This window comes from Molothrus ater, chromosome 8 (assembly GCF_012460135.2).
Source record: "Molothrus ater isolate BHLD 08-10-18 breed brown headed cowbird chromosome 8, BPBGC_Mater_1.1, whole genome shotgun sequence".
NCBI lineage: Eukaryota > Metazoa > Chordata > Aves > Passeriformes > Icteridae > Molothrus > Molothrus ater.
Genome location: NC_050485.2, coordinates 3,273,053 through 3,296,336, shown reverse-complemented (window position 1 = coordinate 3,296,336; position 23,284 = coordinate 3,273,053). Strand labels below are relative to the sequence as shown.

General features: G+C 54.7%; 3 protein-coding genes across 5 annotated transcripts in view; 2 read left to right on the top strand and 1 right to left on the bottom strand.

The window, feature by feature from the left end:
- ASCC1 (activating signal cointegrator 1 complex subunit 1) overlaps positions 1–8,281 on the bottom strand; it is a 34,988-nt gene extending 26,707 nt beyond the window's left edge. The window contains exons 1-5 of one of the 3 annotated variants that reach the window (XM_036385420.1): positions 8,240–8,281; positions 6,574–6,701; positions 5,405–5,504; positions 4,474–4,571; positions 3,076–3,254 (exon numbers count right to left, since the gene is read on the bottom strand). In XM_036385420.1, the coding sequence (XP_036241313.1) occupies positions 3,076–3,254; positions 4,474–4,571; positions 5,405–5,504; positions 6,574–6,682 (486 nt within the window). In that variant the 5' untranslated portion in view covers positions 6,683–6,701; positions 8,240–8,281. Of the gene's footprint in view, positions 1–3,075; positions 3,255–4,473; positions 4,572–5,404; positions 5,505–5,710; positions 5,797–6,149; positions 6,319–6,573; positions 6,702–8,085; positions 8,169–8,239 lie in introns of those variants that run through there. The other 2 variants (XM_036385421.1, XM_036385419.2) reach the window with 2 other exon arrangements.
- Positions 8,058–14,388, top strand: ANAPC16 (anaphase promoting complex subunit 16). The gene is made up of 4 exons (XM_036385422.2): positions 8,058–8,171; positions 9,831–9,988; positions 11,888–11,962; positions 13,646–14,388. Exons 2-4 carry the CDS (start codon positions 9,847–9,849, stop codon positions 13,759–13,761), a joined length of 333 nt encoding a protein of 110 aa, XP_036241315.1. The 5' UTR covers positions 8,058–8,171; positions 9,831–9,846; the 3' UTR covers positions 13,762–14,388.
- A 5,341-nt stretch (positions 14,389–19,729) lies between these two features.
- DDIT4 (DNA damage inducible transcript 4) lies at positions 19,730–21,083 on the top strand. The gene has a single exon (XM_054515628.1). It carries the CDS (start codon positions 20,079–20,081, stop codon positions 20,523–20,525), a length of 447 nt encoding a protein of 148 aa, XP_054371603.1. The 5' UTR covers positions 19,730–20,078; the 3' UTR covers positions 20,526–21,083.
- The last annotated feature ends 2,201 nt before the right edge of the window (positions 21,084–23,284 follow it).

Below are 23,284 nucleotides of genomic sequence, written 5' to 3'. Positions count from 1 at the left end.
ACACAACATACACACACACACACCTGCTCCTTTCCCTTCCTTGCCATTATTATCCCTCATTCAAAGGCTGAAGTTCACCTCATTCTGTGATGTTTTGCACCAGGTAGAGAAACACCCCACTTCTGTCACCGAAACCCATTCAGATTTCCTCAAGTATTCTGAGAAATCCCATTGCTTTGGACAAATCTATAAGCTCTTTTATTGCTCTGTGAGGCACAGTTCTGAATTACTGTTTTTCATTACTGATGTGCTTTCTAGCAGACCCTGCTGTGAGATAAAGTGGTATTAGAGTGGCATTACTGGCTGGAGGAGTGATTGAGAGAGGCACGGGGCTGCACTGCACTCCCCAACTAACAGGAAGCAATAAATATATCTAGAAACCCTTTTGCTAATACCAGGAGAAGGAAGGGCAGAAAAATAAAGCCCTATATATTCCTAGGCTAAGCATATGCAACCCCCTGAATACCTGTTACTGACTGAGTTCTACATTTCAAACTGAAAATTGAAACTCTAGAGCTGATGTAAGCAGTGCCAGGAACATATCAGGCCCTTATGGGACTTGGAGCTGTCCAGACACACAACAAAAACTGCAGGACAGACAGAAGGACAGACAGAAGGACAGGCAGGAGGAGGAAAGAGGTACATGGCCAGTACTTGGTCTCAGCACTTCTCTGACCAAGGCTGGATTGCTGCAGTTTTCTGAGACAAGGAGCATGTGAAGGTTTGCAGGCAGCTCCTTCCAAATGTGACTGACAGCACTTGAGGAATGCACAAAGTCTGAACATGTTTTTAGGAGATGGCAGACAACCCCCCTCCCCCCAGAGATGCAAGCTGACATTTAAGAGTAAACAAGAGACACAATGTGACAGACAAGATCAGGAGGGGTTTGGAGAGCAAGTAGGATCACCAGTGGAGGAGGGCTGCAGATATGCAACCCACCAAGGAGGCAGGAAAAACGAGGGTTCTGCAGGGAGAAGGGCTGGTCCTGGGTGAGCCTGCTGTGCTGCAGGACTAAAAACACTGCAGGAGAGCACAAACAACAGCATTGCCTGCAAAGGTGGATGAAACACACATCTTAGAAACTGAAAGGACTTAGAAAGGTCCTTGGAAGACTCATCCCTAACACCAGAGCAGCCAGAAGCCAGCAGGTGGTATGGGATAGACTGAGGTTACTGCAGCAGGCAAGGCCATAGGGAGGGACCACAGAGATCCACAGGACCTGCTGGCAGACAGCTGGAGGAGGAGGAGGAGGATCAAATGCACAGAGTCCAGGATGCCAAGCCTTCAGGCAGAGCAGTGCCAGATCTCCAGGAAGGCCAGGTGAAAGGACTGCAGCAGCCATAAGCCCAGGCAGAAGGAAATAAAGGGCAAGAGAAAGCCCATGCTGAAATCAGCAGCCTCATTCCAGAGCCAATGGCACAAGCAGCCCCTACAGAGCCCTGTGCAGGCCACCAGCCCCTCAAAGAGCTGCCACTCTCACTGCACCCTGGTGTGCCCCTACAGAGCCCTGTGAATGCCACCAGCCCCTCAAAGAGCTGCCACTCTCACTGCACCCTGGTGTGCCCCTACAGAGCTCTGTGAATGCCACCAGCCCCTCAAAGAGCTGCCACTCTCACTGCACCCTGGTGTGCCCCTACAGAGCTCTGTGAATGCCACCAGCCCCTCAAAGAGCTGCCACTCTCACTGCACCCTGGTGTGTCCCACACAAGGACTGGAAGCAGAAACCAACAGAGGGAGCCAGGCTATCACTGATGCCAGCCCCAGGTCCCAACTCTCTGTCCAGCCTACACCTTCCCAGGCTAATGTTTCCATCCCCCTGCCTGCAGGGCATTCCTTTAATCAAGGTGAGCTTTAATAAAGGTAGTGCTGCTGGCTAATGAGGAGAGATCGTCCTCCTAGCCTGAGGGAAAGGTTCTCCTGGCATGGCACTGGCTAATCCCTGGAACTGCTGGCCAATTTCAGCTGTATTTAATGTCAGGTGATAGAAAGCTCCTAAGGTGTCAAGGAATTAAGTGGCTGGGAGGAGAACAGGGGCTTAAATCCTGACTGCCAGGAAAGACAAGACTGCAAAGACAGCTCATTTCTGCTCTTGGAGATGAAACAACTGACGTGCAAGTGACCATGAGAACTTGAGCAAGAACTCCTATCTCCCCAGATGTCAGATAATTCACACCCATGGCATGAAGACACAGGAAACTAAATTTCTTAAGCTGTGTTATCTGCAAGATTGTATTTTCCCTTTAGCAAGGCACCAGAAGAAGTGATGGAGATGAAAGTGAAGAGTATCGGCCCACAGAGCCCTGCAGTGTGCCTGCAATGCAACCTGCAGCAGCCACAGAGAGACCTCTCCTGCCTAGAGATGTCCTGCAGCAGACACAGAGGACATGGCAATTTAATAACACCATTCCCTCTCCTCAGCCCAGCCCTGTGCACTGACACACCACTTCTGTCAGCCCAGAAGCACACTAAAATAAACCAGGCAATGCAGAGCTTTCCTTTCATTTTCTTCCTCATTTCCCTATGCCTAACTATTTCCTGCTCCTCCCAACACAAGATCTGAAGGCAAGTAGGAGTGCTGTCAGCACAAAGTCTCCTGGGGAAGAAGGGAAGTGATGAGATTTGCAGGACAGCATGTGCTACCAAGTCATTCTCACTCAGATCTGGCAATGACACCCATCTTCCTGCACTGGCAGGAGCCAAAAGGAAAGTAAAACAGAAGCAGCAGCAAATTTGTAACTTCTTACCTAATTTCATGGTTATGTAAAAATCATACAAAATGTAGACAGGTCCACTATATTATTTACTGACTTTCCTATTAAAAACAAAAACCCCAACCCTCTTTTGAAACGTAGTGAATTGTTAGTAGAGATTTTTCTAGATGGGAGGATATCTAAGTAAACCATTCCACCTTTCAAAAAATTTCACAACAGCACTCAACAAATTCACTAGGAGACCCACTAACTTAAGTAAAAGGCCTATTAAAAATGCATTCCTAGGAAACAGAACAGGAAGGAAAATTTTCAAGGAAAATGCCAATAAATACAACAGCACACTAATCCTCATGTGGATCCCTACCTTTGAGCACTTGTGCAGCACCTCCTCCTTGAAGTGCAGGAAGTTCTGCTGGATGGCAGGCTGGTTGAGGGGCAGGGACAGGAAGTGTGTGAAGGGCTGTCTCCTGCGGAAGCTGTCCAGGAGCACCTCGAGCCGCGTCCGCGCAGAGATGACCCCGCTCCGCTGCTGCCCCGTGATCACTGCAGGCAAACACAGCATCAACAGCCTCTCTGCTTCCCTGAAGCTCTCTGCTGTTAGTCCCAGCCTCCCAAGGAAGCAGCAGGAATCAAAACCCCCAACCATGTACTGAAAAACCTGCCAGACTCCCAGCTTGACTTAAAATGCCTGACGCGGCTGTGCTTTGTGCAGCAAAGACAGGGTGATGCCATCAGAAGCATCCCTCTTGCTCTGAGGGCCCAAAAAACACTGAGAGCCCACCAATTCAGGGACCCTTCAGACTTCTAGAGCATTATTTCAAGTCTTCAGATAGGCAGTCAGAGTGAAAATGCCATGGAAATCTATCAAGGATCAACACTCTCTCTGTTATTTGTGCATGCACTTCAAGGCACCAAACAGAGAACACTTGAGCTCAAAAGGAAAGAACAGCAAGGAGCAAAATTTCCTTGGCTTCCTATTATTCCATGTTTTCAACATCTCTCAACCTTCCTAACAGTCCTTCAGAGTTCTTGGGAAGAAGTCAAGACCCACTCCTTGAGAAGCACCACCGTGTTCCTGTGCAGCGTCACAGTGGGATCCTCCCAGCACTTCCTGCTCTGGAAAGCTCTGGATAGCTCTGTCACAAACATCCCTGTGCCAGAAATCTCTGGAGCATGCCCTAAGGAACCCTCCAAATACCCACTCTGGCAGAACCCACAAGGGTCAGCCCTGATGAGCAAGGTCTCCTTTCTTTTTAAATCCCTGGAAGTGATGAGAGGGAACATATGGTACAAGAAGCTCTGCTCTCACTGCTGGGCTCTAGTGCCAGCACCAGAAAGTCACAAATGTCATCCCAGCCCTTCTCATATTAAAGCATGTGCAGATGTTTATTTTGCACACAAACAAACAAGCATTTCTCTGAATGCTTATTTCAGTTTCTTATTGATGGAATACTATTTTATAAGCAAAACTAAAAAAAAAAAAAAAATACAACACATTCAGGACCCAAGTTCTCATGCTATTTAAGGCCTAGAAGTGACTTTAAAAAAAAACCCCAAACCTGACACTGTTTAATAAGGATTTATAGACAATAAAAATAAGCTCAGGAGAAAAGTGAAGTGACTTTCCCAGGGCCAAAAAGTGAGTCAGGGCTTTGTAAGAAAGAGGAATTAAAGGGAAAATACCTCCAGTACCCCCTCCCGGCTTAAATTTTGCTTGTGCAATAGCAGAAAGAAGCACATCCATTTTGTGTATCCTACTCACCAATTTCTCCTTCCACTCCAGGTTTGGGAATGCTGATGGAGGTTCGAGTCTCTGTTTCTAGCCTCTTCTTGGTTTCCCCTTTCTTCCCAATGATGTACCTGGAGGCAGTAAGTGCAAGAGTTTCCCTCACACAGTGACACTGGGCCATTCTCCACCACATGTGTCCAGAGCTGGAGCCTCTGTGCTGGAGGGATGCACACACCCAGCTCCACATGCAGGCACAGAGCTGATCCCCAGGACTCACACATGTCCAGCCTGGGACAATGTTGAGCTATGGCTCACAACTGGTTTAAGTTAAAATAAGTTGGTAGGGCCACAACAGCTCTGCCCACCACAGCCTCTCCATCAGCTGGGGTATCTCTTTTCCCATTATCCCAGCTGAGGAAGAAATAAGGGCTCTTTTTCTGCTTTTTGCTTTGCTCAAGATAGTAATTTGCCAGCATCCAAATACACAATGGACCACTTTTCCTTCTCTGTATTTTAGCAAAACTATCTAACTAATAAAACTGTCAAAAATAACTAGATAAAACTTTGAACACTACAGGTTCCCCAGTAAGCAAGGGACTGGAGTCAATAGCCAATTCCAGTCATGTGTTCCTCCTCTGAAAGCTCCCACAAACTTCCCCCTGCCAGGCTGCTCGCTCCAGCTCTTCCTCCCCTTCCTCCTCCCAGCCTCCTTGACGCTTTTATGTTCAAGGGAAGAGATGTTCAAAGCCTCTCCTGCCAGCCAGCAAGCACCACCTGCTGTCCCTCCCACGGGGCCGGTGAGGAGTCAAGCGAGGCCCAACCGCACTTCAAGGCGGTGCCAATTTCCCCTTCCCCAGCGCTCCAACCCCGAGCACATCCCAGAGATCCAAACCTCCAAAAATAAATATTCTGAGCTCAACTTCTTCCCCCAGCTGGCTGCAAATGCAACAAACCACAGGCTCACTTGTACAAGGGGCTGGGAACCTCGAGCCGGCACTGGAAGCCTCGCTCGGTCTCCTCCACCACGAAGGCATCGCAGGGCTCGTCCGCACACTCACCGGGGCCTGCCAGGAAAACCACGTCTGTCAACTCTGGCAGTGCTTTATGGAGGACAACAGTCTCCTGCCAGCCTTCTCTCAAGGTGAAATGAAGGAAGGAATGGGCTTCTCTCTGCTGTGGGTAACTGCTTTGTATTTATCACCTCACTACCAGTAATGACAGCTTCTAAATCCGGCCGGCTGGGAGGGAGGCGCAGGAAGCAGGTACTTACAGGCCAGGTTTTTTCTCAGCTGGAGTTTGAGCAATTCCCACACAGTGGGAATGGTCTCTTCTGGCAGCCAATTCAGAAATTTAAGGCTGCAGAAGAAGACAGATGAAAGGTGAGGGTAGTTTTGTTCTGAGGGTTCAAGCCAGTGATTTAGAAACAGATGCACCTTTCGTCCGCAGGCTGTTGGGTTGTTCTCAGATCAAACAGAACACCCTGGAAGAATCCATGCTTCCTGTTCCCTTTCCAACACAAGCAGGGATGAATTTGAATGGAAAGCACCTGGTTAAAGCTTAGTGCAATCCACTGGAAGGCAAGGTGGGAGGAGAAACAGGACACAACTGCCATATCCCCATCTGAAAAATAACACTTGAGATTTTCTGAGCCCACGACAACTCACACACAACTACAGCAAAGATACAGGCAGAAAGACAAAAGAACACACCAGGAGAGGAAGAATTTCGTCCCCAAAAGGCCAGTTTTAAAGGCACAAACATTGCAAGGGCAGAGGGTCTTTAGCAAGCAGCTGCCATGTCTGCAAATAAAGATGGTAAGGGAAACAAGGAAACCTGGGAAAAACAGATCTACACAGCTCATCTGGTTTTCCCTTTTCCTGGAGTTCCTCCTCAGTCAGCAGGAAAACTGAACAGTCAGCAGCACAGTCAGCCAACCCACTTGGGATAACTGGGACTGCTTCCACTTTGGGCAGCAGGATCATCAGGGACCAACACAAAGCCTTCCTCTCCCCCTTGAACACCTCAATCCACCACATGGGCAGGTCTCTGTGCCCACAAAGGCATCAGAGGTGACTCTGAGAGCTCCCTAGGTCCCCAGTGCTGATGCTTACAGCCCTGAGCATCACTCCTTACCTGCACAGAATTCCTCCTCCTCCTCGTGTGGGAAGGGCTGCTCCTGGATGAGGTTTTTGCGGTACACTCGGCCCCCGATCCTTATCAGGGGGGGCCGCAGCACATCCATCCTGCTCCTCCTCCTCCTACTGCAACAACACAGACAGCTGTGCCAACCCAGGCCAAGGAAAAGCTCCTTTCAGTGTTTCCTTGCACGCTGGGTTGGCAGGGACCTTAAAGCTCAGCTCATTCCAATGCCCTGCCATGGGCACCTTCCACTATCCCAGGTTGCTCTGATGGGGCAGCCACAGCTTCTGTGAGCCTTGCCACCCTCACAGGAGAACAATTTCTTTCTAATATTCAATCTCAGCCTCCCCTCCTTGAGCTAAAAGCTCCTCTGTGTAGACTCTTCAGAAAGGCAACACCTCCTCAAACCTTACATGTCTCAATCACAGAGCAATTTGATGAGAAGTCACAAGTACATAAAGCACAATCAAATGGAAACAGGAAATTTAAGCAGTGTAAGCTATGTAACTCTAAAACTCACAGGTCTCAGCTAAAAGTCACTGTAACCTCAGGCAATGTGACATTTCAGTTTCTTTGGGCTTTAGCTAGCACCGAGTTAAAAATGTTTAGAGTGGAGAACATTTAATGGTGCTAAAACAAGAGCCAGCAGTGTTCTGTCAGAGACTTCACATCTCCAGCATTTAATTTCTATATTCACTGGCATGGTTAATTTAATATTGGATCTCAATTTTAAACCAGAATCTGTTACTCAGAAAATAAAGTTTCCACCAAAAAAATTCACCTTTGTCAGAAGGTTTACCCATCCACTGCAACAGAACAGAAAAAAAATAAGAGCTTGCCTCAGAAGCAGCTAGCATTTATCACAGAGAGTGACATCAGGCTGAGAATGTTAATCTTAATACTTCTCCCCTCAGTTCGAGCCCCACCTTTTGACATGACTCACAATCATCTGAACTTACAGGACAATAAAAACCATTACACTTCAATAAAAGTAATAATTCCTGTGGCTCAAGGGAAGAAGAGCAGAGGCCAACTGTGTACAATGACAGGAAAAGCCATGAAAAATCAGTCGCTGGGGCTTTTGCTTGCAGGCTTTTTTCGGGGGGGGGTGTGTTTTTAATACTTAAATGTCACAGTTTTTTGACACAAGGACTTCCTGCAAAGCGAGCAGCGACAGCAGGAGGCAGAGGGCAGCTGGGGCTGCTCCACACGGCGGCATCCAGAGAGGCTCCGCAGGAACCGACTCCGGGCCAGCCGGGGAGGGCGGCAGGGCCCACACCGCGCAAATTCCCGGGGCCCCGCGGGTACTGCAGCAGCAGAACCCCTCGGCTTTACTCTTGACACCCCAGCAGGAAGGCGGCGGGAGCAGCGAAGCATCCCCATTCCCTTCGCCGCCGCTGCCGCCATTTTGTCCCCGCTCCCCCCTCCCGCCCCGCGTCCCGCCGGAAGTGGCGCGCGCCCCGCCCCATCATGCACAGCGAACGCGGCCACGCGCGCCGCCCGCACCCAGCCGCCGTCCGGGCTCCTGGGTGAAGGAGAGAGGGTTCGGCAACGGGACCGGGGAGCGCCGGGAGGCGGCGGCGGCCCGGAAGGTGAAGGGCGACGGCATGAGCGCGCGGGGAGGGCGGAGGCTGCGGCGGCGCATGGGCCCCGCACTCACCGGGAAGCAGCTCGGAGGGGCCATTGGTGGGAGGGCGGGGAGGAGGCGTGGTCAGTGTGGGGGCGTGGCCATGACCGTTGGGGCGTGGTCTTGCAGGGGCGGGAGCGCGGGGATCCCCGCCCCCCCAAGATGGCGGCTCCTGAGGCGCCTGAGGCGTTGGCTGGAGGTTCCTGTAACAGGTCCAGGCATCGCCCTGACCTGCCGCCTCCTCTCTTCTGTGTTTGTTTAAAATAAACCCCCTGCAGCCACACTTAGGAATCTGTCGGGTCTGCGAGCCCCGGCTGGCATCGTTTCAGCGCAAACGATCGTCGCACCTCCCTTGCGAGCAGGGAGCTGAGCCCGAGGGTTTGCTGAGGGAGGTGTTGCTGGGTGTAGCGTGGCAAAAATAAAAGTTTGCTTTATGCAGGCGTTTTTCGTCACGGCCCCTAAGCCCCCATGCTCCTGTGAGCTGCTGTTTTTTGTGTTGCACACAGTAACCTTGAGCACTCTTGGGAAACTTAACTTAGAAGGGATGGAGGAACTGGACAAAGGGAACGGCTTCCCACTGACAGAGTGGGAATGTAGGTGGAATATTGGGAAGGAATTATTCCCTGTGAACCCCTGGCACAAGTTGCCCAGAGCAGCTGTGGCTGTCTCATCCCTGGCAGTGCCCAAGGCCAGGCTGGACAGGGCTTGGAGAACCCTGGGATAGTGGAAGGTGTCCCTGCCCATGGCAGGGGGTGGAATGGGATGAGCTTTAAAGTCTTAAAACCCCATTTTCTCCACAAAACCCTCGAGTGCTTTCCAAGGGCACTGTCTGTGTACCCTACAGAGCCTGCAGCGGTGTACTAAATACGATAACAGAAGTGAATTAAATGGGCAGGATAATTTGGAAGTGCTTATAAGTATTTGGAGGAGCAGCAAGTGCTGTCACTGATAAGGGCCAAGTGACACCTTTTGTACTATCAGAGAGGGACATGAGGAGTTTTAATTCCCAGGTTGTGACAAACCCAGTACCTCTTAAAAACAAGTCTGAGAAGAGAGCGTGCGAGAGGCAGCCGGAATTGTGCTGCACAGGCAGATGGACCCTCAGGCACTGCCAGTTTAAGTCAAATACAATGTTTTAAAGGCAAAAGCACATCTGGAGCGATGCAGAAAGCAGCTGCTGCGGGTTAGGCACAGCACAGCTCCCTGCAGGATGTGCTGCTGGAACTGGCAGTCCTGCAGCCTTCCAGGTTTTATGAGGCAGCAGCGCTTCTGTGTTTGTGCTCCTGGAAACGAGGAGGAAGAAAAGGAAAGAAACCCCGCCTTTTATGGCCCTGGGCAGCGGGACAAGTGCCAGGGCAGCTGAAGGCCGGTGAATTCAGGCCAGCAAGCTGCACCTCGTTACTCTTGTGCACGCTCTGGATGAATTCCCAGGGGAATTCCGAGGGGTTGGGGCGGGGGTTGCCTTCAGTTTTGGGGTGTGACAGCTCTGTGCCCGTCCCCACAGTGGGCACAGGCAGCTCTCCCACACACACACAGGGCAGTGGGGGCGGCTTCATCCTGCCCCTCACTGCCTTCATCCCTCCTCGGGGAGCTCCTTCCTAACTCCTGCTCTTTGTCCTGGCAGGCTGGCCCGGGGTGCCATGGCAGCCTCCTCCTCATCCTCCTCGGCCGGCGGAGTCAGCGGCAGCTCCGTGACGGGCTCAGGGTTCAGCGTGTCGGACCTGGCGCCGCCCCGGAAAGCCCTCTTCACTTACCCCAAAGGAGCTGGGGAGATGCTGGAAGGTGATTGCTGCTGCCCTTCTCCTTCCCCTCTCCTCCTTCAGCTGCTGAACTTCCCACCCCGCTGGCAAAAGCTGGAGATAGAAAGGAAGCACCGGGGTTTGGTTGGTCCCGGCTTTCCCACCAGTCCATGAAGAAGTGATTTTTCTGGCTCTCACCTCCTTTTTATCTCCATGACAACACTTCAGACCAGGAAGCATCTACCTGAAAGGGAACATGACGGTGTTAATTGCTCATTGTTGGCTAATCCTTTGATGTCGGGCAGGGGTTGCTGCGGGGATAGCTGAGACAGGAATATTTTTCTTGGCAGAAGTAGTAATTTTCTTGGTTTGGGTTGGATTTGACTGGGTTAGTCCAGGAGGCAGCTTGTCTCCCTGCCAGCTTGCATCTGGGTGCCCGAGCCCCTCACCAGCTTCATTGGGATCGTGGAAGGAGAAGCCCAGCAAGCTGTGGGTGAGGGAGGAAGGGCAGGTCCTCGAGGTGACAGGGTTAAACCAGTGTCTGCTCCCCTTGAACTTCCCTTGTCACCGTGGGACAGCTGGAGTGTCCCTACGGCAGCCTAGGGCAGCTGGGAGCTGATGGCTGTGCCGTTGTAGGGTTGTTTTTATTACACATTAGAGCCCATATGCCAGGCTATTGAAGTAATTATGACTAAAGGTTTGCTCACAGAACTTAACAAGCCCTCAAAACAAATTAAAGTAATGAAGCACTTCGTGTTACCAAATAGACAGGCAGCTGTTCCTCCTGAGAGCCACTCAGCAGGACAGACAGGGAGGTGGAGGAGAGAATCCAACATTTAGGTTGGAAAAGGCCTCCAAGACCATTGAGTCCAGCCTGTGACCAATCCCCACCTTGTCAACAGCACCAGAGCACTGAGTGCCACGTCCAGTTGTTCCTTGCACACCTCCAGGGACAGTGACTCCACCACCTATCTGGACAGCCCCTTCCAATGTTTTTCCATGAAAAAGTTCTTTCTGATGTCTCCACGATGTATTTGGTGGCAGCACTTGTAAGAGGAAGCTCTGAGCACAGTGAAACTCCAGCTCTTCCCTGGGGTTCAGCTTTGGATTAGATTTTTCCAGAGTTTTGTCTTTGAACTGCTCTCCACATTGTTGTGGCACAGAGCTTTAAATGGATTGTGCTTTGGGCTGACCTCTTTACCAGGATCACAGCAGTTCACCTGCTCTGGGTGGCAGCAGCAACCAAACACTGTCCCTGTTGCAGGAAGCTCTAAGTTGGCTTTTGAATTTCTGACACCAAAGGTGATACACTCATTCTTTCATCAGGCAGCTGCCAGTGGAGAAGCTGCAGTTTCCTGTTCAAAAATTCCCACTGACTGACTGATTTTTATTGCTGCTTTGGCTATCTCGCTTGTTTCTAAATAAACCCGTAGGTATTTTGGGGTTTTTTAGAAGGAGGCAGTATAAACTATGTCAGTGCTTGGTACACAATTAGCTATGTTTCCCAGATTGTTTTATTTCTGAGTCACTTGCATGATCAATTACTGACTTGGATGGCAAGATACACATTATTTGAAACTCTGTGTAGGGTTATGGTCTGAGCTCGTGGGAAATCCTAAAGGATTCTAAGGACACGAGCGTCTGAGCCCTGAGGGAATCAGAGACTGCCATAACATTACCTGGCTTCTCCTTAGCTTAACTTCTATTTAAGATGGACTAAAATTGCTTGTCAGAGGGGATGTAACAGAATTCACCTGGGATGTCTTCCCAGGCAGCTTCAGGAAGCAGCCAAAGCCCTGTGCAGGGCCACAGGGGAAAGCACAGGGGAAAATGTTGGAATGAGGCAGGGGTGGACCCACACCTCAAACATAGGAGGTAGGGGCACTGAAGGCTGCTCAGCCTCAAACTCTGGGGTTCAGCCATCTCCTTTTTCTGTTTACAGACGGCTCTGAGAGGTTCCTCTGTGAGTCTGTGTTCAGCTTTCAGGTTGCATCCACACTGAAGCAAGTGAAGCACGGTAAGCGCCGGCCGCGTGTGGCTCGGGGAGGGCTCCGGGGGCAAAGCCCGCCCTGCTCTGGGCTGTCAGCCACAAGAAAGCAGAGTGAACGCTCAGTCAGGCCACCACTGAGTCCTTTTGCAAGCCCTATGCAAGCGCTGGGAGCCCACAGAGGCGGGGTGGGAACGGGCTGTGCCTCCCGAAGCTTGTTTTTCCCTGGCTGTGTGGCAGCACAAGGTGAGGCGGGAGGAGGAGGAGGTTCTGGGCAGGAAACGCCCACGCTCTGATCTCGGCCCAGCGCTGACTGTCTCTCTGGCCTGGGGCAGAGGGACGCTCCATTCCACCTTTGTTTCTCTGCTGAGCCCTCGTGGCCCCGGCAGGGTCAGGTGAGGTTTCCAGAGTCACTGGGGAGGCGGCCACGCGTGGCGTAGTGTGGCGTGACAGGGCTGAGTACACTCCCTGCCTCCCCAGGGAACAGCCTGACGTCCTGTTTGAACCTCTGCTTCCCTGCCAGGCCCTTTGCCCTCGCCCAGGTGCCTGTGACCCAGCCATGGGCTGGGCTGTGGCACAGCTTCGGTTCTCACAGAGCCCAGCAGCAGATCCTGTCTGCTGCTCAAGGGTCACATCCTCTCTGGTCCCCACCTCTTGTCAGCCAGAATGGTACTTCCACCTGTTGTCTCTGAGTGGAGAGGTTTCCTGTCCTCCTCCGGCTGTGGGGGTGTGCAGCAGCCTGCAAGGCCGTGATCCTGTATTTCTGCATCAGAAAGCAAAGCTGAACTCCAGAGCCATTGTTTCCAGAGCTCTGCTGTGTCTGTAGATACCAGGGGCTGCTACACAGCCTGGCACCCCAATAGACACCAGCCTTTGGAACTGTGGAGCACCTCCCTGTTTTCTCCCTGTGAGAAAGGTGGAGGGCTTAAAAAAAAAAGATCGAGGTCATCATTTTTTGGCTTCTTTGTTTGACAGTTCCCAAAAGGGTGCAGGAGGTGGAGTGAGAAGAGTCCCTCTTAAAGCACCCACTGCTGCAGTCAGCATAAATCACACACAGTTTATGTTACGCCTCTTGCTAGCCCTGGGCTGTCTCTCCAAGAGGCTGCAGAGAGCTTCCAGCACTGTTAGACCTCAGCAGAGCTGGGAGAAGGGATGTTCCCATCTCTGCACCACTGCAGCACATCTAACTGCAAAGGGACCCTGTGTGCCCAACTGGTTGTAAATAAACCTGAGAGGAAGATGTTGTCTGGGGACCTTCCTCTCCTCAGTAGCTCTGTGGCTCCTCTCTGCCACACTCATCCAGGTCCTCCTCCAAGGACCTTCATCAAAAGCACAGTTCCTCCTGCTGCACCCAGCTCTACCGTGGGCTGACCAAGCCCTCTCTGAACTTCTCTGTTCTTCTGCACTATAAATATTTATGCTTCATGAAATGAGCTTCATCCTGTTTTCACCCCCATACACTAATGGGCCTGATGTTTCCCTGTTGGGACTTGAATGTACATGGCACGGGCAGGGATGGGTAAACACACACTGGAGCAGAAAAGCCTGTCCCTGCTTTCTCCTCGCTGTTTGCACAGAGTGGGTTTCAATTCAAATGGGCTCTGTGGGTTTTATTCTGCCCTGCTTCCCACTGACAGCTGGGAATTTGCATCTAATTGAAAGGTTTAATTGCACTGCCATTGCAAACCACAGTTACCTTTGAACTCCTCGCAGATCAACAAGTTGCAAGGATGGAAAAACTTGCCGGTCTGGTGGAAGAGCTGGAGGCAGATGAGTGGAGGTACAAGCCAATAGAGCAGCTCCTGGGATTCACTCCCTCCTCAGGCTGAGCGTGTCTGGAGCGCTGCTGTCAGGGAGCAGAAGAAAAACGTTCCCTGGCCCGGCTTCAAAACACCCCCCATCTATCAGATGCTGACAGCTGCATCGGCAGGATGGGGCTTTGGGTTTTTTTGAGTGGGGATCCCCCGTAAAGCTGCCAATAAACAGAAATGACGAGATTCTGTAGGTCCTTACAGGCTGGCAGGGCTTGGTTTCTGTAACTTAGAAGGCAGGATCAGCTGTACAGCCCCTGGATAATCAGAGGGGGCACACGGACAGTGTGGGGGGGGCGACCTCGTAACTCGGCCCGGGTTCCCGCTGGAGCGCAGCCGGAGCGCTGGGTGAGCGGGGAAACCCTCTGGAGCAAATGCCAGAAGCACTCCTCAGCCCCTGCTGTCCTCCTGGGGCATGGACACAAACTGTCCCAGCGCTGGGTGGGGGGCCGGCAGTGTCACCTCCTGCAGCAGTGTCACCTCCTGCAGCAGTGCCTCGGCCATTGCCCAAGCTGTTCCCTCTTCATCACCGTTTCTCTGGTAGCGCTGGCAGGACACTGCTCGGTCTTTTAGTACCCTGAAACTTTGTCCTCTTTGTTCTGTATTAGATTTCTCTGTGACAATAAAATAACTCTGTCTTTGAAACTCTTTATCTGGTCCGATGAGGGAAACAATCAGCTGTTTGGGAGTTAAGGAGGTTTAGTAAAGCTCAGAGGCAGATTGACTGTCATGATGGAGACTGAAGTTCAGTGTGAGAAGAACCAAACCATGCTCAAAAGTGGCTTGATTTAAGTCAGATTTGAATCCTGGTTTAACTCAGCCAGAGGAGAAGACCCTGGTTTAAAACCAACCATTTTAATCATCTTGTTTTTCAGTTGTACTTCACTTCTGTTCTTGGAGGGAACTGGATTTCCATGTTCTGGCGTAACCATTTCAACATGTTGATTTTCCATGGATGAGAGCCTTCGCCCCATGGCTCTGCTGGCCAGCAGGGGGTAGGAGCAGCACCGTATGCAAACAATTATTTGATTTACTGCTCCAGATGCCTCATTTTTCCATTTTCAACATCTCACTTACGAGATGATTGTATTTTTTACTCACTATTTCAGCCCAGCCACATCTGCATTGAAACAGATTAACTGGGATCCATTCCCATTTCAGATCACCAGCAATTAGCTAAAACTGAGGGGGAAAAGCATAGAGCCACCTTCTGTGTGTGTTGCTGTGCATAAATCAGTTGCAGTGCCAGAGCCAGCTGTGGGCAATCCAGAGCCCCACGCTGCCTGAGCCGCGGGCGAAGCCGCAATTCCAGCTCCGTGGAAATTCACCGCGGCTGCAGGAGCGGCACAGGGGCGTTCTCACGTAGGGCTGAGCTCAGCTGAGACTGTCCCACGCTGGCCACCCCAGCCACGGCCCCAGCCCGGAAAACCTCCTCCCCAGCCTTGGAGAGCTGCCAGGCCCTGCTCTGCGGGGGCCTCCTGCACAGTCAGCGGCTCCAAACGTGACGGCAGGCGGGATTCAAACTCCATCCCAGATGGGCTTGCTCGGGAAAGAAGGGAGTGCTTCAGCCCTCCACTTTTTTGTTTGCTTGGTGGCATCTATTTTTAATCCTGCTCACTCCAGCCACCTACATCTACCTTGGCCAAACCTGCCAAAAATCCTCACCCCATATCATTGTGGGGTTTGGGAATGGAGCAGCAGATCCCCCAAACTCCCTCGCTCACACCCGGTAACCCCTGCTCGCTGACCCACCACAATCAGGCACAGAAAGAGCTTTTCCTTTTCACTGCTCAACTTGGGAAACTTTTCCACCCTGCCAGCCCTCCTGGGATGCCAGGGGCTCCGTGCCTGCAGCTCTGCCCAGGGGATGCAGTGCCCAAGCACTGCCCAGACTTCCCCATCCAGATCCTGAACACGGCGGGGCTGAGATTTCTCCCCCTCACCCTCCTCCCATTGCTTGTTTTGCAGCAGTTTCTTGTGCTGGGACAGAGCAGGGAACGTCCCCAGCTCCGTGCTGTACATGGTGTGTTTGTATGTGTGCCCAGCACCAAAATAGACACATGTGTGAGAGCCATTGAGAGGAAGTGAAAAGTTCACCCTGTACAGTACTACGAATGCAAAAACATGTTGTTGGCCGTTCCCTCCTACCTCTCAGTAAACACTTTATGTAAGGCAGGGAGAACTGGAGGGATCCGTACGGGCAAAGCCTTCCACACTCCCCCTCCTCCAAACCCAGGTTTTCCCTGGCAGCTGGAAACTCCCAAACCAGCCTGTTTCCTGCTTTGCAGATCGGTGGGGCTGCGCCAGCCGTGGATATTTCTCCTTGGAGGGTGGAAGCCCCACGTCCCCCTAGCCCGGGGTCCCGGGAGCTCGGGGGGCTGCAGGGAGGAGGGAGCCCGGCAGCTGCCAGAAAAACTTGATGCGGGGAGGGGAGGGAAAATAAAAAAAGAGCCGAACAAAGAGCCTCGTTCAGAGCTGCTGTTGGTTTTCCTGTGGGTGCTCGCAGCAGAACGTTATGTACCGGCACAGGCCCCGCTCACACCTCCCCTCCCCGGCTCCTCTCGCCGCTGGCCAGGGCCCCAGCGCCGGCCACGGGGCCAAGGCACGCGCTCGCCCGGCTGCCCGGGCAGGCCGCCCGCAGGGAGGGCCTCTCCCAGCATCCAGGATGCAGCAGTGTGGGGCAGCACCCCCAGAAACACCCTCTGCCATCTTCTCCCCCAGAAGCACCCAAGGCGAGAGGAGTTTCGTGGCCCACACCCTGCCAACGACACGGTGCCGACCCGGCACTCAACCCAGCTCTCAACTCGGCATCCTGGCTGCCACCACCCTCATGGATGCACGTTCCCTGCTCCCCCGCCCGGCTCCTGCAGCTGCTTGTCCCAGGGCGAGAGACGGGCCCGCAAGGTTTGGCTGTGGCACAGGCCTGCCCGGCCAGCGGCACGCCGGGACCTGCCACGCGTCCCACGCAGCCAAAGCTCACCTGCCGGAGCTGGCCACGGGCTCGGGGGATGCAGGGTCACCCTCTGTGCCTGTCACCTCCAGCCACCAGCAGGGACGCGCTGTGAGGGACACCCACCCCACCAGGCACAGAAAAAGCCATGGTCTCAGCCCCTCTGTGGCTTGGACACAAAGGATCCCGGTGATGTGCGTGTGCCAGCCCAATGTGACAAAACAGGGTGTAAATTTACCTAAAAGTGACTTTTTGGGGAAAAAACACGAAGCCGGGTACTCCTCCATAGCAGTAGCCCATGGGGCAGGAATTTGCTCCCCACCGTACAGGGGCACAGTTTGCAGCCGACGTGAGCCAGAGCACTCGCTGAGCCCCTCAGTACATCTCCTCCCTTCCTCCTCCTCCTCTTCCTCCTCCTCCTCCTTCCCAGCCCCCTCCCCCTGCGGCCTGCAAAAGCGCTGAGCTCAGCACATCGGGGCAGGGGCCCAGCCAAGGACCCTCCCCAGTGCCAGCCGCTCCCCCGGCTCCTGCTTAACCCTTTGCAAAGCCGGGCTGGAAATCAGAACGATGGAGTCAATCTAGCCCAGACACAGGGGGCAGGCACAGCTGGCTGGGAACAGAGTGTCCAGAAAGCCTCAATCTCTGCTCTCACAGAAAGGACAGCAGGTCAGGGGGAAAGACACGCTGCTCCTCCACAGAAACCACCCCGGGTTCACTGCCAGCAGCAGCACCAGGGGAGGGGAAGTGCAGGGATTACCAACGCTAAAACTTTGCTTTCCAGCCCAAAACCATTCCTAGAGGCCCCGCTGCAGAGGAGTGGCCTGGATCTCAGCTTCTTTTGGGAAGCAGAAGGAGCTGCCAGCCCCACATTGCCTCCCCTCCCTCCCCTCCCAGCTGGATTATTTTATTGCAGGGATCAAAAATTACATTTCCCTTTAAAACTTGCCATCGCACCAGAGCTGTTGCTCTGCTGCCTACCAGGAGATGTTATGGCAAAGAAAGAAAAATATTTATGCTTGGCTCTAGAATTCCAGCTTATTTTTAGCAGGGCGCCTTCCCTGTGGTCCTTTACCTCTTTTTTTGTTTATTTGCTGCTTCCCCCCTGTTTTGACCCCCCAAACCAGCAGATCCTCATCTATTTTCAGCCTCACCCAGCCAACATTCGTACCAATGACTTGGTGGTTGTGGGAAGAAATAACCCACGGGATGCATTTTGTGAAAAACAGGATCCCAAGCACCGTCCCGCTGAGTGTGCAAATATTGGGGTGTATTTTTAACAGCTGGGGGCTGGGGTATTGTTCATTTTTTTTGTCCCAAAAACCGAAGGAGTATCTCTGCAAGCTGTGGGTGCAAGCCAGGACTTGTTCCCAACTCCCCACACCTCTCCTCCGCTCCCTGGGATGCTACCCACTCCCCCAGCTCAGCCTTCCACGCCCAAAACGCAGATGGATTCAAGCTGTGACCCCTGAAAAGCAGCTGCAGCTGCCGGTGGGGGTGCCCAGAGCCCTTTGTGCCCGCTTTGGGTGGCAGTGGGTGGGGGACCCGTGCCCCGTGTGCCCCGCTCCGTGTTTATCGCCGGGCTCTTATCCCTGCGGGCTCGGGAAGGACAGCAGCCAAGATAGAGCCCAGGGTGGCTTCGGAGCGTGCTCAGCCCCTCCGATAAAGCCGCAGGCAGCGCAGCGGGAGGACAAACAAAGCCCTTTATCTCCCACTGCGCTCCTTCGCTCCGCAGGGGCTGCCTTGGGAAAGGTCACGTACGTGGGGACCGGCACGGCCGCGGGGGACACCGCCACACCGGGGGCTCGGCCGTGTCCCGGGCGGGATCTGGGAGACCCCAGGGAGGGCAGGTGCGGGTGCCAGAGCCTGGCACTGAGTGAACCCCATCCCACATTTAGGGGACACCAGGGAGGGCAGGTGGGGGTACCCACAGACTGGCACTGAGTGAACCCCAGCCCACATTTAGGGGACACCAGGGATGGCAGATGGGGGTACCCACAGCATGGCACTGGCTGAACCCCATCCCACATTTAGGGGACACCAGGGAAGGCAGGTGGGGGTGCCAGAGCCTGGCACTGAGTGAACCCCATCCCTAATTTAGGGGACACCAGGGATGGCAAATGGGGTGACCACAGCCTGGCACTGAGTGAACCCCATCCCACATTTAGGACACCTCAGGGAAAGCAGATGGGGGTTACACACAGCAAGGCACTGGGCAGAACCCCATCCCAAATTTAGGGGACACCAGGGATGGCAGATGGGGTACCCACAGCCTGGCACTTAGCAGAACCCCATCCCAAATTTAGGGGACACCAGGGATGGCAGATGGGGTTTCCACAGCCTGGCCAGTGCCCTGCTCAGTAGCAGAACCCCATCCCAGCCTGGCAGTGCCCTACCCCCGCACCCCTTGGTCTCCAACAGGTTTCACTCCACCATCCGTTCCTGCCTCAGGAAAGCGGGACAAGGCCAGCGAACGGGACCCCGGGACCCCGGTGGGCTCCCGGTGGGGTTGGCTGCAGGGCTCCATCCCATGCCAGGGCAGCAGCACGCGCCGGTGCCACCGCGCGAACACCTCCTGGCAGACGGGGCGGATCAAACCCCAGTAACCCATGGGGGAACCCTCATCGGCTTCCCGGCTCACGGAGGGTCGGGGACCGCGGTGACACGGCGGGTGTCCCCCTCCCCACCGGGACGTGATGGTGTGCCCGAGCGATGGGCTGGCCCCGGGGTGCTGTGCGGGCCGGGGGGTGTCCGGGGGTGCTGTGCGGCGGGGCCGGGGTGGGTGCGGGGCAGCCCCGGTATCCCGGGCCGGCCCTGATGCAACCGCGGCTCCCGTTTGCAGCGCCCGGGGCCGCGCCGGCCGCCAGGGGGCGTGGCCCACGGAGGGGGCGTGGCCTCCCCGCTGTCACCGGGCAGGAGAGACGCCGCGGACGTGCCCCGCGCTCCCATTGGCGGGCGCGGGAGGGGGGCGTGTCCCGGCGCGCCGCGGCTATATAAGGGTGGGGTGCGGGCGGTGTGGGCAGAGCGGCGGCGGAGCCGGGCCCGATTGGGTGGTGCCGTGTCCGGAGCCATGCCCGGGCTGTGGGAGCGGCTGGCGGGCGGCGAGCGGGGCCGCCTGGAGACCTCCGACTGCGAGTCTCTGGGCAGCGCCTCCGGCTCGAGGGAGGTGAGTGCGGGTCCCTCAGGGGCTGCAGGATGGATGGATGGATGAGGGTCCCTGGGCGGAGGGGTGGAGGTGCTGTGCCAAGCCCCCGGTGTGTCCCAGAGCCACCGGCGCACCCCTGCTACACCCCTGAACCCCTGCCATCGGTGTCTCGCACCCCCGGCGCTGACCCGCCTTATACCTTCCGCAGATGCCGAGTATGCCGAGGGCGTCTCCCTGCCGGACATGGACCTGGAGCTGCTGCACGACCCCGAGGACGAGCTGCTGTGCGCCAGCCTGCTGGACGAGGTGCGGGCCGCGCTGGGCCGGGCCCCGCTGGGCTCCAAGCGCTGCTGGCGGCTCCTGATGCCGGCCCAGCTGCAGGCGCAGGTGCGGGCGGAGCTGCTGCGCCTGGCGTGCAGCGAACCCTGCGGGCTGCGCGGGGCCCTCCTGGACCTGTGCGTGGAGCACGGCAAGGCCTGCCACGACGTGGGGCACATCGCCGCCGACCCCGGCGTGGTGCCCACCTTCCAGCTCACCCTGGTGCTCCGGCTGGACTCCCGCCTCTGGCCCAAGATCCAGGGACTCTTCGCCTCGGGGCCGGCCTTCGCGCCGCTGAAGCTGAGCACGGGCTTCAGGGTGATGAAGAAGAAGCTGTACAGCTCCGAGCAGCTGCTGATCGAGGAGTGCTGATGGGCCGCGCCGGAGGAGCCACTTCCCAAGTGCTTCGGAAGAGCCGGGCAGAGCGTGGCGGCTCCTGCAGCCGCTGTAGTTTAGGTTAGGCTGGAGTAGGGCTGTAGGTGGAAATAGCTGGGGCAGGCCGAGGTCCCCCATGGCCCTGCCCGAACCGGGACATCCCTGGCGTGGAGCAGCCGGGACATGCCGGGCGGAGGTCGCTCCACGCCGTCGGTGATTGCGGGGTGATCCCGGCGCTCCCGGAGGCGGCAGCGGGGCTGCTGGAGGGGTGCCGGTCTCCCGATGCCTGATCAATCATGGGGGTTTTTTTTGTAAACCAGGATTGTAATCAATGGGGTCTCGGGGGAGGGGGTCTGGATCAAAGGCCGAGCCCGGCTGGAATTGTCTTTGATCGGGAGAGGGGCCGGAGGGCAGGACCCTGGCCCCGACACGCTGGGGGCACTCCGTTGGTTACAGTTTACACTCATACACTTGATGTTCAAGTGCGAGAATTCCTATGCAATCGTGTCGGGTGGTTTTTTTTACTTTTCTAATAAAACTTGTCTTGATTGATAAGCTGCCGTCTGTCTCCCTGTTGTCACCTCTGCTGGGGGAGGGATGATGCAACCGGTGGATTGAAATTCCCAGCCGGCACCCTCGGGAAGCCTTTCCCTGGCAGGGCAGCCCTGCGGTTGGGAGCTGGATGTTTTGGGAATGGTGGGGAATCCCACTGCCCCCACTGCTCATGGGGCTGTGACTCAGGGGGCTGAGTCAGGACCCCGAGCTGCTCAAGCCCAGCCAGGAGCCCCCAACACCCAGCGAGGGGCTGCTGCTCCTCCTGGGGCAGAAACCCAGGAGAACGGGCTCAAAAACTGGGACTGAGGAGGAGGAGGGTCACACCTGCCGGGGGGAGCACGGCCCAGCCCCAAACACACTCTGCAACACTGAGGCCAATTACCCAAACCTGCAATTAGAGGCCTCGGGGAAGAGGCTTTCACTCAAGGGTAATTAAGCTGCTTGGCAAACGAGCAGACCGTGGAAGGTGCAGGGCGGGGGATAAAACCAGCCTGAAAAGCCATTTCATTCACATGTGAGCTCGTCCTGGCTCAGCCCTGTCTTGTTTGAGTTTTGTTTGTTTTTTTTTTTTAATACCCCTGTGGACAAACTGTATCACTGTGGACAGACAAACACTGACTTTTTGATGAGAATTTTCACTATAAAATCCTTGTTTTTGATATGAATGACCCATAACTGGAGTGTTGGTGTAAATATCACCTCGCAGCAGTCAGGGCAATGAGCAGTGCCAGGCTCGCATAGCTGGAAATGCACCTTTACACACACGTGTGCAAAGAGGGGAGGATTTCCCCTAAACTTTTGGGGTTTGGAGCATTTCTCAAAGGATCACATGCTAGAGCATGCCCCCTTCACGTGAGGGGCATCCCCTGTGGGGTCATCCAGCACCAACCCCCCCCGGGGACACGGAGAGGGGTGGAAAGGGAGCTCCAAAGCGCGAGTTCCCTGGGCAGCCCGGGCTGGAGACAGCGCTGATCCCGGGGAGGGCACAGCAGGAGACTGGTGGTGCTGCCAGCCCTGCCCCTGGCTCTGGCCGTGTATTCACAGCTCCAGAAACACGGGGAGTTTTAAACAGCCAGCTCCTAACGGGGTGGCCCTGCTCCTGTGCTGCCAGCAGCAGCGTGACCCCTGCTTGTCACCCCCACCAGCCACTCTCAGAGAAGGCAAAGGGCTCCACATCCAATTTTTTAAATTATCACACCAAGAAAACCAAAAGAAAACCCCAGCAAAACTACCAAAAGCCAGCACAGCCTCTGTCCTGGGGGTGCCCAGCAAAACCTTCTGTGTGGCACCACCCAGTCACAGCCCCAGTTATGAAGGTGAAACTTTGCTTTTATTTATAGCAAAATGGCCTTTCCCTGAGAAATTTGGGGGAGTCTCAAGGTCCTTGGGGTTTGGCAGCTCCCTGGAAGGTGCAGAAGCTTCCAGCGAGGCTGGATCAAATGTCTCCCATGGCAGGGGTTATGCAGAGGGATATTTTGGGACCTGGGAAGTGTTGGGCTATTTGTGGCACCAGCATCAGCCCAGGGATCCCAGGTGCCAGCAGCGGAAAGGGAGATTTTTGGGGGCATCAGCAGCAATAATGCAAATGAGGGATTAAATCCCAGCATAGTGCTAAACCCTCATGTTTTTCCTACCAAAAACAATGATGGGGGGAAGAGGGGTCTCCTTGGCTCCCTACCTGCCAGAGGAGGATATTCCTGGAGCACCTGCCTGCCTTTGATGCCTCCCTGCCTTTGGCAGCTGCTCCAATTAAAAGCTTGGGCTAACGAGCTAATGGGCAGCTCAAACCACCCACACCTTTGGTGAGTGGGCAGGGACCAGCACACCCTGAAATTCAAGAGTGTCTCCCATTGCTCCGGGCTGGGAATGACCCAAAATGCAGCAAAACCACCCCAAAACCTGGGCTGTGGGTGTGCCCTGTGCTGGCAGGGCTGACTCACCACAGAGGGGGAATGGCAGGGACCTGACCCTTGGCCTCTGAGAGCAGGGGAAAAAAGAGAAAGGGGAGAAATTCCCACTCTTGCCTCTGAGAGAAGGGGGAAAAGGGGGAAATTCCCACCCAAAGCTTCCAGCACTTTGATGTACCAAAAGTACTTCCACAGCTTCCTCCAGTGGGGAGGAAAAGAGACCCATACCAAATCCACACCAAGGCTCTGGGGCCAGCAGCTGGCAGATTCCCACCCCTGCCAGCAGGAAGGGCA